Raw genomic sequence first — 13,601 nt, 5'->3', positions numbered from 1 at the left:
AGTCCGCCTGCCGATGCAGGGGACACAGGTTCGTGCCCCGGTCCAGGAAGATCCCACATGCCGCAGAGCGGCTAGGCCCGTGAGCCGTGGCCGCTGAGCCTGCGCGTCCGGAGCCTGTGCTCCGCAACGGGAGAGGCCACAACAGTGAGAGGCCCGTGTACCGCAAAAAAAAAAAAGAACAGAGTCTCATCTTTGATTCTTTTTTCTTCTATATCCCTGTTCTTTCATCTTCTCATTCTCCCAAATCTAGTAACAGTTTTTTAATTGCCCCTCTGTAATCACCCTCAAACCCCTGCCTTCAAACTAGCTTATTTTCAGGCTCTTACTACCTCTTACCTAGACCACCTCAATAACTTCCTCTCCACTGGCCTTACTAAAACTAACCCCTACCATCTATCGCAGCTACTGTATGTACACAGTATGTTGCAACCAGAACAGTCTTCCAAAAGCACCACATGGATGGAACTCTGCCTGTTATTTTCCTGGTATTCCACTGAACACTTAGACATGAGCATATTGGGAGGCAATTGAGGAGACAGCATGACTTCCTGCTTCGAATCCCAGCTCTGCCACTTACTGTGTGACATTGGACAAATTACAAATTACTTGACTCTTTTGAGCCTGCCTTCTCATTTGTAGAAAAGAAATAATACCTTCCTCAGAGTGGTACTGAGAATGTCATTTAATTAGTGTAAGTAATGAACTTAGCCCAGAGCCTGGCATATATTAATAGCTCAATATTCCTTAAACAGTCCCTATATTTTCTCACACCTAGATCTTTGCTGAGATTTATTTCTTCTTCCACTTCCACTGCCTGACAAAACCCTACTCATCCTCTGGACCTACTGCAAACGCTACCTCCTTCATAAAGTTTTTTCTGATCCCCCGAACCAGCATATAGTCTCTCCCTGCTCTGTATTTTCACATTTTTGTCACAGATACGTGAAGTAAAGATGCTAAGAAAACTGGATCGGGAGTCCGACAGACTTGAATGTGAATCCTGACTCCACCACACACTCATTCACTGACCTTAAGCAAGTTAAAGTTTGTTAATGATTCTGAGTTCCTGTTTTTTCATAAGTAGTGGAAATCTCTTAAGTAAAATGGGGGTGGAGAAGGGGGATAACAATAATAGAGACTAGCAGGTTTGTTGTAAAATAATGTGAAAAGTAATCTGGTACAGTAATTGGCACTCAATAAATGGCAGACATTCTTAACTAGCCATTATTAGCTTGCTTATTAAATTCCATATCATAATTATGATATACTTGGTCTTATCATGTACAAGACAGCATGACTGAGCAGAGAAACTAAGTCCTAATTCAGTTCTGAATTTTAATAATGAATTTGAATATGACGTATTATAACGCAAGTGACCCAGATACAGGGAACTAATTAAAATTAAGCTAATATTCCTAAAATACAAATAGTGTAAACTTATTCAATTTATTTGACTTGTGAGTCAGCTTGTAAAGAGGTAAGGTAACAGCACACAGGTTAAAGCTGCCTACCAGTCTCTGGCAATAGGAGGTGCTTAGTAAATATAAGCTAGCTTTCCCCATCTCTATGCCCTCTGTAGTGCTTAGCATACTCCAGGAGCATAATACGTATCTATGACCAGAACACACCTCTGTTCTTGGACGCCTCTGTTCTAAGGACACGATCGTTCTGCACTCCTTGAGTTCTACCACATGGGAAGAACTATACACAAGTGCTCAACCCCGGAATGTTCCACAAACTGGAAACACTTTACAGAGACAATTGATAGCCTGCACACAGAGCACTCTATTTAAAGATCCAAACAAAGCACGGAGTATGTTATCTTTTAAAAACCTTGAAAACTCAGTGACCTGATCCAGTTAAGCAAAAGTCTACTGGAGCACTTTCCAAAGGTCTGCTCAGCCTTGACAGCAAACAGAAGATGTATTTAGAAGGCCTGAACTTCACTGAAAAATAAAACTCCACTTAGAAATAGTAAAAATAGCAAATTTTATATGTATTTTACCACAATAAAAAAAAAAGTTTTTAAAAGGGTATAAACACATTCCAACGTGCAATTTAAATATGTAATGTGGTAACTCACTGGCGGTCCAGTGGTTAGGACTCAGCATGTTCACTGCCATGGCTGGAGTTCAATCCCTGGTCCACGAACTAAGACCATGAAAACCACACAGCGTGGCCAATCAGTCAATCAATAAATAAGGAATGCATGACTATTTCACTTGCACAGGGACTGGGATTTAACTTGCACTGGGAATGGGCTAGATTACTGGATGATACTACTAATTACCAAGAACCCCCAAATTTGACAGTATCTTTTTTAAAGCCATCATATGCAAGAAAAAGTGAATTACTGCCAAGAAACTTCTAGCTGACACGTCCCTGACTAGATACAATGTATATATTACCTGTAAAAAGCTAACAAAGTCAAGAAAATACATTCTTCAGCTAAAAACTGATACTGATTTTCTTTCATCTGAAGATGGAAAGGTTACACTATCACTCAGTTAAAGATATCAATTTATTACTACCTTCCCACTATTATCTGCTTATCACAGATTTAGAATTGAAAGCCTGAGAAAAAATTCTGTAACTTCTATCCTCAATTTACCAGTTGCAGCCAAAGTAATGTTCTTAATCCTATTAATACAATAGAGTCAAATGAGCTACATTTTTTGAAGTAAACCATACAATTATTCCAATCATAGTGACATTGCTCAAAACAATAACTCTAAGTTTAGCAAGGCATAAAAAGTTTCCTAGTTATCATTCAGCTTCATCTCATTAATCTCTTACTGTTGTTGCAGCACTGGGAATACTGTGCTATAATTGTTGAAGGGTCTGGCTCCCATTAGGCCTTCATTCATTCCACAAATACCCAATGAGCATTTACTATATGCAAGATACTGTACTGGATCCTGGAAATCAACAAGGCAGATACAGTCATAAAAACCTTTACAGTATATTCTCCTGCACTCTCTCTTCTACACCAGGATTTTTAAATACCTGACAAAAATGACATTCTATGATTTTCCCAGAGACCAAAAACACTACTATTTATTTCTGAATTTAGGAGGCTAAACCAACACATGAAAAAGATGACATAGCATAACCTCCAAAAAAGAGAAGTCTTTTTTAAAAGGGCTTGGTGCTTGCTCCCTCGAAAGGCATCCTGAACAGGTCTATCTTCTTTTTCTGGTCTAATCATTATTCCTTTCTTGCTTTCCCTGCAAATTTAACTCAGAAAAATTCCACAAACATTTACTTCCTTGTTTACAGTCATATAAATGAGAGAACCCAAAGAACACCAAACAGCAAATGTAACCCAGTGGGACGGGACCCCGGGCATTACAGGACAGCACCACAAATGTCAGGTCACACTCACTTGGAATAGGAGTCTACAGCCTCATCCTTCTTCACTTCTGTCTCACCCTCTGCTTTTGTGCCTTTATTTGTTTCATCCAGCCAATCCGAGACATGTTTAAGAGCACACTCAACAGTAGACACCATATTCTGAACAGCTTCAAGTTCCTCCGGAGACGGATAAATTGTTGAATGTTTCACCATAACGTGGCGATCATCATTGGCAAAAGATCTAATAGATCTCTGTCAGAAGGTGAAAGGAAACTATTACTTCAATAAAAGAAATGTTACCTGAAAAGGATGACTTACAAATATATTTAAGTCAAGTCATAGCATTAATTGTCAAACTGCTGTGAAACAGTTAACACTGAGGCAATGAAAAACTGCTCAAGAAAGGAAGTAAAATCCCAGCCTGCCAAACTCCACACCAGAAAATTAGAGATCTTTCATTCATATTTTGGAAGAGTTCACCCAAGTTACATTCAGTATTATGTATATGCCACATTTTAGCTCAATCTATGTGTTTTCAATACCACGTCAAAAAAGGTCATCCATATCACACATCATCTACAAGAAACAAGATACTTCCTAGCTTCGACAGAGTCTAGAAATGCATATGGGTGACTCATGATGCCCAGTCACTCCTTTCCAAACTCCTGGACACTTCTGCATCTAGAAAAACTGAGATTTTGTAACACAGTAATAACACATAATACAAAGTTATATGTGAACAAGACAGTACAACTATGGACCACATTAGAATACTATTTACTATCTGGCATTCAAACTTCGGTGTGCAGCTTTAATTTTTTAAATAGATTAGTAGGAGATATTCCAAATTCCAGAATGGGGAAAATACATATTGTAAAAGAATTAATTTTCCAAACTAATTTACAAATGTATTCACATTCTCAATCAAAATCCCCTCAAGATAGATTTTAATACTCAACAAAAATAATTTTAAAGCTCATTTTGGGTGGGGGGAGGGAAGTCATGAGTGTATCAAGAACTATTCTACAAAGGTGGATGGGTGGTACCATTATGCTAAAATATCAAAAATGTTAAAAGCAATAATTAAAATGACATGCTGGCCCAGAAATCAGTGGAACAGATTACAGCCTAGAAACAGAATGAATTTCATGAAAATTTAATAGAGTAGATCCTTCACACTCATGAGTCACACATCCAAAAACCTTTGAATATTTCCAAATTTACAAATACCATAAAGACACTTGTACCAGTACAGAGCAAAATGAACAAGGAAAACTTGGTGAGTTTCCATAAAGCCAAAAGTATTTGACTTAAAGGGTGGCTACAGTGCCCTAACTTACATGAAATTATGTGCTAGCAGACAGTAAATATTTTATTTTAAAGTCTTTACTGCAAAATAATATATTTGCAATGCTTTATCAGTCTTGTCTCTTTTGTTTTTGTTTGAATGTCAATGTTTTAAAATCAGATTAATTTGGACACTAGTAAATTAATACTACAGTATCATTGTCCCCTACAAAATGAAGCTATAACTAAAAAGGTAAGTAATCCTTTGAAACCCTCAATTATTACATAATAAAAGTTACTAAAATCAATCATGAACCTTTCCTTTTTTCTAGACAAAAGCCAATCTCTGTCTAGATTTCTTTCTTGCTCTCAAAGTCCATGACCAGTTTTCCAACTGGAGAAGTCTTTTGCTACAAAGAAAAAAACTTTTTAACCACTTCATGAGATTTACTTATATATCCCAAAATAAGTTAACAAGAAAACAAAAGAGCCATGTAACAAATTGGAAATGCTAGGTTGTTCTAGGGATTATAACTTATTGATAGTTAACTTGCTCTTTAAAGAAAAAATTCCACTAATATTTTAGTTCTCGATGGTGGGGGAAAAATTGTTAACTTGAGATTTTCTCTGTCATTTAGTTTTATGATGAGTTACTAAGTTACTAAATTAAGTTACTCAGTCCTACACACTGGCCACACCTTAGGAAAATTACATACTGCTACCTAACACAAACCTTTGGCCTTTCTCTCACAAAAAACATAAGACTGCCAATGTTAAACCCAAGAATCTACTGGATGTGATAGGACAAGCATCATGAAACAGTGATGAAAGAACTGAATGAATGGTATTACCACCCCCCCAAAAAAAAGCTACCTTATTTACCCAAATAAGCTCCACATTGATTTTAAGTATTAAAAAATTAATTGGAAGAACTATGCAGAAACAAAGTTCTCTTTCAAACCTGAGATCTAAGGCAAAACTGGAAAACACCTACTGACCAATTAAACTACGTAAACACAAAATTTCTACACCAGACATCTAAAGCTACATTTAAGATGAATAAACTAGGAAAGGAATTTTCATCAACTATGGCAAGTAACACATATAAAACATTTCTTTAAGTTCGAAGAATATCAAGACTATAGTAGATAAATAAGCTGAAAAGGCAAATAATTTATATGGGAAGAAACACAAGTTACAGTGTCATTTTTCACATCTCACCATAAACGTAAATGACAGAGAAAATCCCAAGTTAACATTTTTTCCCCACCATCCAGAACTAAAATATTAGTAGAATTCCTTCTTTAAAGAGTAAGTCAACTAAGTTATAACCTCTAAAACAAATTTTTTAAAAATCAAATGTCATTTAAAGAAATACCATCAGACTTGCTAAACAACATATTTCAAACATACTGATGATTAATATTTTTGTGCTTTTTCCCTCACTTACAACATCTTTTTAAAGCCTTTTCTCACTTATGGAAAAATTCACACAGCATCCTCCAGAACCAAAATATGAGGAGAAAAATATTCAGCACATTTTACCAATTAAAAAGTTAGGGACCAGATGTTATGACCTCATCTAACATCTCAAATTCAATTTAAGTATTAACTTTCCACAAAAAGCAAGGTTTCCATGATATTCAGTTCAGTGCCCTCAATACACTCAACACCTGACCCTATTATTTTAAAATTAAAAGCATGTGAAAAAAGGTGTCTTTTTGAGTTAAATACTCACACATTTTATAAACTCCAAACCCTTCATATCATTACTTAAAGGACTGGTTCAGGATTTTTAATTTCCATGGGAAAAAACCTGAATTTCAGGTAGAAAGCTAGAGAAAAATTACATAATTTCAAGTTCAAGGTCACCTTAGCCATTTGTATCAGTTTGCTAATGCCAGTTTTATTAGAAAATATTATTTATGAGCATTCCCTCCTTTGTATTTAATAATTTACGGCCTGCAGGCTCATGGAGCTCCATCTTGTGGTTTAAAGGGCTCGTAATAAATCTGAACTCATTTGCTTTGCTTAAATAGTAGAATGCCATCTTTAGCTGATACACTGGAGCAAAAAATTACCACCACTTTTTTTCACTTGCCCTCACTGTTAACGGTTTCAACTTCAAGCCACTGAGATCTTTGGTAACTAAATTAAGGAAACATAAATAATAACCTACCATGGTTTTCTACAGTATTTTAGCTTCTTCTTCCGATCCTTTTCCCTCTTTCTTGTCGTCTTCACTAGACACTGTTTTCTGTGACAGTACCTCCTCATAAGCCTGAGTCCCCTGACAGCTCAGAGTCAATACGGCAAAGGTGTTTGAAGACTTGTTCTCTAGAATACACCTGGAAAAGAAAAAGAAAAACAACTTTTCAAAAATGCTTATTTAGAATTAGTTTCATATCAGAGTGTGGAACCCATAAACGTGTTATTGACAAAAATGAAACAATCTTTATAGAGGAAAATTACTTCATTTTAAACAAAAAGCTAATACATCCTTTGAAGGCGTGGGCCCAAGAGCCTAAGTGATATGGCCAGAAAAATAACCCTCCTGGTAGCCATAATGTGGCAGCTGGCTGACTTGCACTCAATGAGATAAATACATTAACAGACAGAGATTCATTAAAGAAGTACAACCAGAAAAAGTAATACTACTACTGGTGGCAAAAATGTTGCAATTAACCATGAGATTTTCAATAGAAACTGGCATTAGTCAGACCTATCTGAAAAGTAGATAAGACACCTGAAAATATAACACTGTTGATTGTAACCATGAAGCTTTTCCATTTGATACTGCCATCAGATTTACAGCAAATGTTGGAACCACGTTTCATCTTTAATCATTTTAGGCCTAAAATTCAGAATGCTTTTTTGGCTCTGCTCCCCTAACCCCCAAGAGACCCTACTTCCCTCTCAACCTATATGCACTGTTATGCCAGACTCCTGAATATTCACTAAATCCTGATTTCATTACCCATGAATGACTCTCACCAGAATCCCACAGTATATTTCTGCCCAGAGGCCTAAACACCATTCTATTACCCCTTTGTTCCACTTTTATAAGATTTTATTCCAGATAAGGTAAAAAATAAGCTTTTCTGAGCACTGAAGTCCTTATATAAGCCCAGTGGTAAAAAAACAAAAAAACTAGAGAGAGACCATTAAAATAGAACATATGCCTTACATGGTTATCAGGAGTAACACACACCACAGGATATGTAAACACCCACAAAGAAAGAGCTCCCTCTTCATCTCAATATCTTTCCTTTAAATTCTCCCTTAAATAATGAAACCCCCTTTTACTTTTATTTTTTTTTTTTTGCAGTATGCGGGCCTCTCACTGTTGTGGCCTTTCCCGTTGTGGAGCACAGGCTCCGGACGCACAGGCTCAGCGGCCATGGCTCACGGGCCTAGCCGCTCCGCGGCATGTGGGATCTTCCCGGACCAGGGCACGAACCTGTGTCCCCTGCATCGGCAGGTGGACTCTCAACCACTGCGCCACCAGGGAAGCCCCCCCCCCCCTTTTACTTCTATCTACAATTATTTCCTATCAGTTGCTCTCTTAAAGAAAAAAAATCCTTTTTGAATTCTTGGGACCAGGAAAGTTAAAGGTGACATTTAACTCTCCCCAATACTACAAATGAAAAAACAGACCCACATTTACAGTCAAATGATACTCAGTTGTGACCTACATGCAACACTATTCATATCTTATAATAACCAACTTCCCTGACTCTGACTTAACAAAATCCACCTGAAATAAGCTAGTGAAGATTGATTTTTTTTTAAATTATGTAACAATGAATAGATAGAACTTACTTTGATTACTACACATATCAAATCAAGGTAAGGAGGGAACACATAATGCTGCAATTCATAAGGTCCTTTTATATAACAAAGTTAAGAAACAAACTAAAACATGATCCCATGGTAAGAGATATCTCAAAGATCCTCCTGTCATTAAAATTATACCTTTTGTATAAAGATCGCACTATACAATTTAGAGTCTTTGGCACTTCCCATTCCCAACCCTACTCCATTCTAGAAGATTCAACCATTCAGTACTTAGCTGTGAATCCTGCAGCCAAATATTGCTGCACTGATGAGAACTGAACTAAACTGCTCACAGGTGAGAACTGAAAACAAAGTCCACAAGCTGCTCGCTATAAAAAGGTAAAACCAATAAGTCAAACATATTAAGAAAGTTGACTGAAAGCAGAAAAAGAGGGAAGAATGTTAAGTAAAAGCTGATGTAGTGGAGAAACAGTGGATCACCAATAGCACTTTTCAGTCATCAGTATGGAGAGTAACCACCCTATCTATACATCAAGAAGCTCTGGGCTCATTCTTGCCGCTTTTATTCAACATAGTTTTGGAAGTCCTAGCCACAGCAATCAGTGAATAAAAAGAAATAAAAGAAATCCAAACTGGAAAGGAAGTAAAACCATCCCTGTTTGCAGATGACATGATACTATATATGGAAACCCCTAAACATATCACCAGAAAACTACTAGAGCTCATCAGTGAATTTGGTAAAGTTGCAGGATACAAAATTAATACGGAAATCTGTTGCATTCCTATACACTAACAATGAAGTAACAAAAAGAGAAATTAAGGAAACAACCCCATTTACCATCACATCAAAAAGAATAAAATACCTAGGAATAAATCTACCTAAGAAGGCAAAAGACCTGTACTCTGAGAACTACAAGACACTGATGACAGAAACTGAAGATGACACAAACAGAAAGATATACCATGTTCTTGGATTGGAAGAATCAATACTATTAAAATGGCCATACTACCCAAGGCAATCTACAGACTCAATACAATTCCTATCAAATTACCAATGGCATTTTCCACAGAACTAGAACAAAAAATTTTTTAATTTGTATGGAAACACAAAAGACCCCGAATAGCCAAAACAATCTTGAGAAAGAACAGAGCTGGAAGAATCAAGTTCCCTGGCTTCCGACTATGCTACAAAGCTACAGTAATCAAAACAGTATGGTACTGCCACAAAAACAGACGCATAGATCAATGGAACAGGGTAGACAGCCCAGAAATAAACCCACGCACTTATGGTCAGCTAATGTATGACAAAGGAGGCAAGAATATTCAATGGAGAAAAGACAGTCTCTTCAGTAAGTGGTGCTGGGAAAACTGGACAGCTGCATGTAAAACAATAAAATTAGAACATTCTCTAACACCATACACAAAAATAAACTCAAAATGGATTAAAGACCTGTATATAAGACTGGATACTATAAAACTCCTAGAGGAAAACACAGGCAGAACGCTCTTTGACATAAATTGCAGCAATGTTTTTTTGGATCCGTCTTCTGAAGTAAAGGAAATAAAAGCAAAAATAAACAAATGGGACCTAGTTAAACTTAAAAGCTTTTGCATAGCAAAGGAGACCATCGACAAAACGAAAAGACAACCTACTGAATGGGAGAGAATATTTGCAAACCATATGATGGATAAGGTGTTAATAACCAACATATGTAAATGGCTCACACAACTCAATATCAAATAAACAACCCAATTTAAAAGCGGCAGAAGAAATGAATAGACATTTTTCTAAAGAGGAAATGCAGATGGCCAACAGGCACATGAAAAGATGCTCAACAGAGCTAATCATCAGTGAAATGCAAATCAAAACCACAATGAGATATCATCTCACACCTGTCAGAATGGCTATCATAACAAAGAACACAAATAACAAATGTTGGCGAGGACGTGGAGAAAAGGGACCCCTCAAACACTGTTGGAGGGAATGTAAACTGGTGCAGCCACTGTGGAAAACAGTGTAAAGGTTTCTCAAAAAACTAAAAATAGAACTACCTTATGACCCAGCAATTCCAGTCCTGGGAATACATCTAAAAAAACCCAAAAACACTAATTCGAAAAGATACACACACCCGAATGTTCATAGCAGAATTATTTACAATTGCCAAGATATGGAAGCAACGTAAGTGTCCACCAACAGATGAATGGATAAAGAAGATGTGGTATATATGTACTCGGCTGGCCAAAAGGTTCGTCTGGTTTTTTCCCATAAGACGGCTCTAGTAGCACTTAGTTGTCTTTAACTTCATTCAAAACAATTTTGTTAGATTGTATGCGACAGCTGTCACATCAGCTTGCATTTAAAAAAAGACTTAAGGAGACACAGGTTTGAGCCCTGGTCCCAGAGGATCCCACATGCCGTAGAGCAACTAAGCCTGTGTGCCACAACTACTGAGACTACACTCTGAGAAGCTCATGCACTGCAACAAAGAGTAGCCCCCGCTCTCCACAACTAGAGAAAGCCCACACGCAGCAGTGAAGACCCAACGCAGCCAATAAATAAATAATTTAAAAAATTAAAAACACTTGGAGTTTTAAATAAAGACTTATCAAAATGGGTGAATTTTTGTGTAGCCATTTTAATACTGAAGATGGAAGAAAAAAGCAACATTTTTAGCATATTATGCTTTATTATTTCAAGAAAGGTAAAAACGCACTGAAACGCAAAAAAGAAAAAAGATTTGTGCACTGTATGGAAAAGGTGCTGTGACTGATCAAACGTGTCAGAGTGGTTTGCAAAGTTTCGTGCTGGAGATTTCTTGCTGGACGATGCTCCACGGTCAGGTAGACCAGTTGAAGTTGATAGTGATCAAATCGAAACAATACTTGAGAACAGTGAACATTATACCACACGGGAGATAGCGGACATACTCAAAGTACCCAAATCAAGCGCTGAAAATCATTTGCACCAGCTTGGTTATGCTCATCACTTTGATGTTTGGGTTCCACATAGGTTAAGCGAAAAAAACCTTCTTGACCGTATTTCTGCAGCAATTCTCTACTTAAACATAATGAAAACGTTCCGTTTTTAAAACAAATGTGATGGGTGATGGAAAGTGGATACTGTACAATAATGTGGAATGGAAGAGATCATGGGGCAAGTGAGATGAACCACCAACCACACCAAAGAAGGTGATGTTGTGTATATGGAAGGGAGTCCTCTATTATGAGCTCCTTCTGGAAAACCAAATGATTAATTCCAACAAGTACTGCTCCCAATTAGACCAACTGAAAGCGGCACTTGACGAAAAGTGTCCAGAATTAGTCAACAGAAAATGCATAATCTTCCATCAGGATAACACAAGACTGCATGTTTCTTTCATGACCAGGCAAAAACTGTTACTGTTTGGCTGGGAAGTTCTGATTCATCTACCATACCCATCAGACATTGAATCTTCGGATTTCCATTTATTTTGGTCTTCACAAAATTCTCTTAATGGAAAAAATTTCAATTCCCTGGAAGACGGTAAAAGGCACCTGGAACAGTTCTTTGCTCAAAAATACAAAATTAAAAAAAAAAAAATACAAAATTTTTGGGAAGATGGAATTATGAATTTGCCTGAAAAATGGCAGAAGGTAGTGGAACAAAATGGTGAATATGTTGTTCAATAAAGTTCTTGGTGAAAGTGAAAAATGTGTCTTTTATTTTTACTTAAAAATCGAAGGAACTTTTTGGCCAACCCAATACAATGGACTACTACTCAGCCATAAAAAAGAACAAAATTTTGCCCTTTGTTGCAACATGGATGGACTTAGAGGGCATTATGCTAAGTGAAATAAGTCAGAAAGAGAAAGACAAATACTGTATGATATCACTTATATGTGGAATCTAAAAAATACAACAAACTAGTGAACACAACACAAAAAGCAGCAGACCCACAGATACAGAGAATAAACTAGTGGTTACTGGCAGGGGGTGGGGGGACAAAACAGTGGTGGGGGAGTAGGAGATACAAACTATTGGGTATAAGATACAAACTATTGGGTATAAGATAGGCCACAAAGATGTACTGTACAACACGGGGAATATAGCCAATATTTTGTAATAACTGTAAATGGAGTGTAGCCTTTTAAAATTGTATAAAAAATTAAATTTTTTTTTAAAAAAGCAGCTCTGGGAACTTCAGGGTATTATACCATAGTGCAATAATTCATGATATCATCTCAGAATCATAATCTGTCAATGCTGTAAAAGGAACTTAGAAATCATCTGGTCCAATTCCACCTACCCCTCAGTTTAAAGTGAACTACAATCAGAGATATTCAAGAAGTCACACAACTAATCAGGGACAAAGCGTGGTCCAAAACCTAAGTCATAGCCCAATGATTTTTCCCTACTATATCTGACTGGAAAAAAAAAAAAAGTTATATTTGGTAGACTGTGAGCTGATAGAAACTGCAACACATTTTTAAAGAGTTTCTCTCTAAAAAAGTGATTAACTTAGTGGATAAAATTCCGGCCTTGAAATTTTAAAAAAGACTCAACTTCACCATTTAATAGCTCTGTGACCTTAGAAAGTTATGTGACTCAAAATCACTTAATTTCCTTGGGTCTCAGTTTCCTTAACCTATACAGTGAGAAAATATTCCACTACTAATTAACAGCTAACAGTTATGGGACTCACATTCTGTACCAGGCACTGTTCTAAGAGCTTTTGATATATTAATTCATTTAATCCTCACAACAATCTTTTTTTTTAATTTATTTGGCTGCATCGGGTCCCAGTTGCGGCACGCGGGATCTTCATTGCAGCATGCAGGTTGTGGTGCGTGGGCTCCAGAGCGCACAGGCTCAGTAGCTGTGGTGCGCGGGCTTAGATGTCCTGTGGCATGTGGGATCTTAGTTCCCCAACAAGGGACTGAACCCGAGTCCCCTGCATTGGAAGGTAGATTCGTAACCACTGGACCACCAGGGAAGTCCCACAACAATCTTAATATCTCCACTTAACATATAAGGAAGCTAGAGCATAAAGAGACAATATAATCTAATTAAAATCACAAAGCAAAAGTACATACCAGAGCTAAGATTCAAACCAAGGCAATCCCTTTCCATAATATTTTTGCTCTAAAGGCACTTACACTTATGTTAGTGGATAAACTTTAGC

General features: G+C 37.1%; 1 protein-coding gene across 10 annotated transcripts in view; it reads right to left on the bottom strand.

Moving 5' to 3' along the window:
* The window catches only part of STRBP (spermatid perinuclear RNA binding protein), a 134,712-nt gene that overhangs the window by 49,861 nt on the left and 71,250 nt on the right, over positions 1 to 13,601 (bottom strand). For all 10 annotated transcript variants that reach the window (XR_010944863.1, XM_067743378.1, XM_067743376.1 and 7 more), the window contains exons 2-3: positions 6,821 to 6,989; positions 3,386 to 3,606 (exon numbers count right to left, since the gene is read on the bottom strand). Coding sequence is in view for 9 of the 10 variants with exons in the window: in XM_067743378.1 (XP_067599479.1) it covers positions 3,386 to 3,606; positions 6,821 to 6,823 (224 nt within the window). In the remaining variant the exon portion in view is untranslated. The remainder of the gene's footprint in view (positions 1 to 3,385; positions 3,607 to 6,820; positions 6,990 to 13,601) is intronic.

The sequence above is a fragment of the Pseudorca crassidens genome, chromosome 7, assembly GCF_039906515.1.
Source record: "Pseudorca crassidens isolate mPseCra1 chromosome 7, mPseCra1.hap1, whole genome shotgun sequence".
NCBI classification, from domain to species: domain Eukaryota; kingdom Metazoa; phylum Chordata; class Mammalia; order Artiodactyla; family Delphinidae; genus Pseudorca; species Pseudorca crassidens.
The sequence above is the reverse complement of the archived record's forward strand: the minus strand, read 5'-3'. Positions and strand labels throughout refer to the sequence as shown.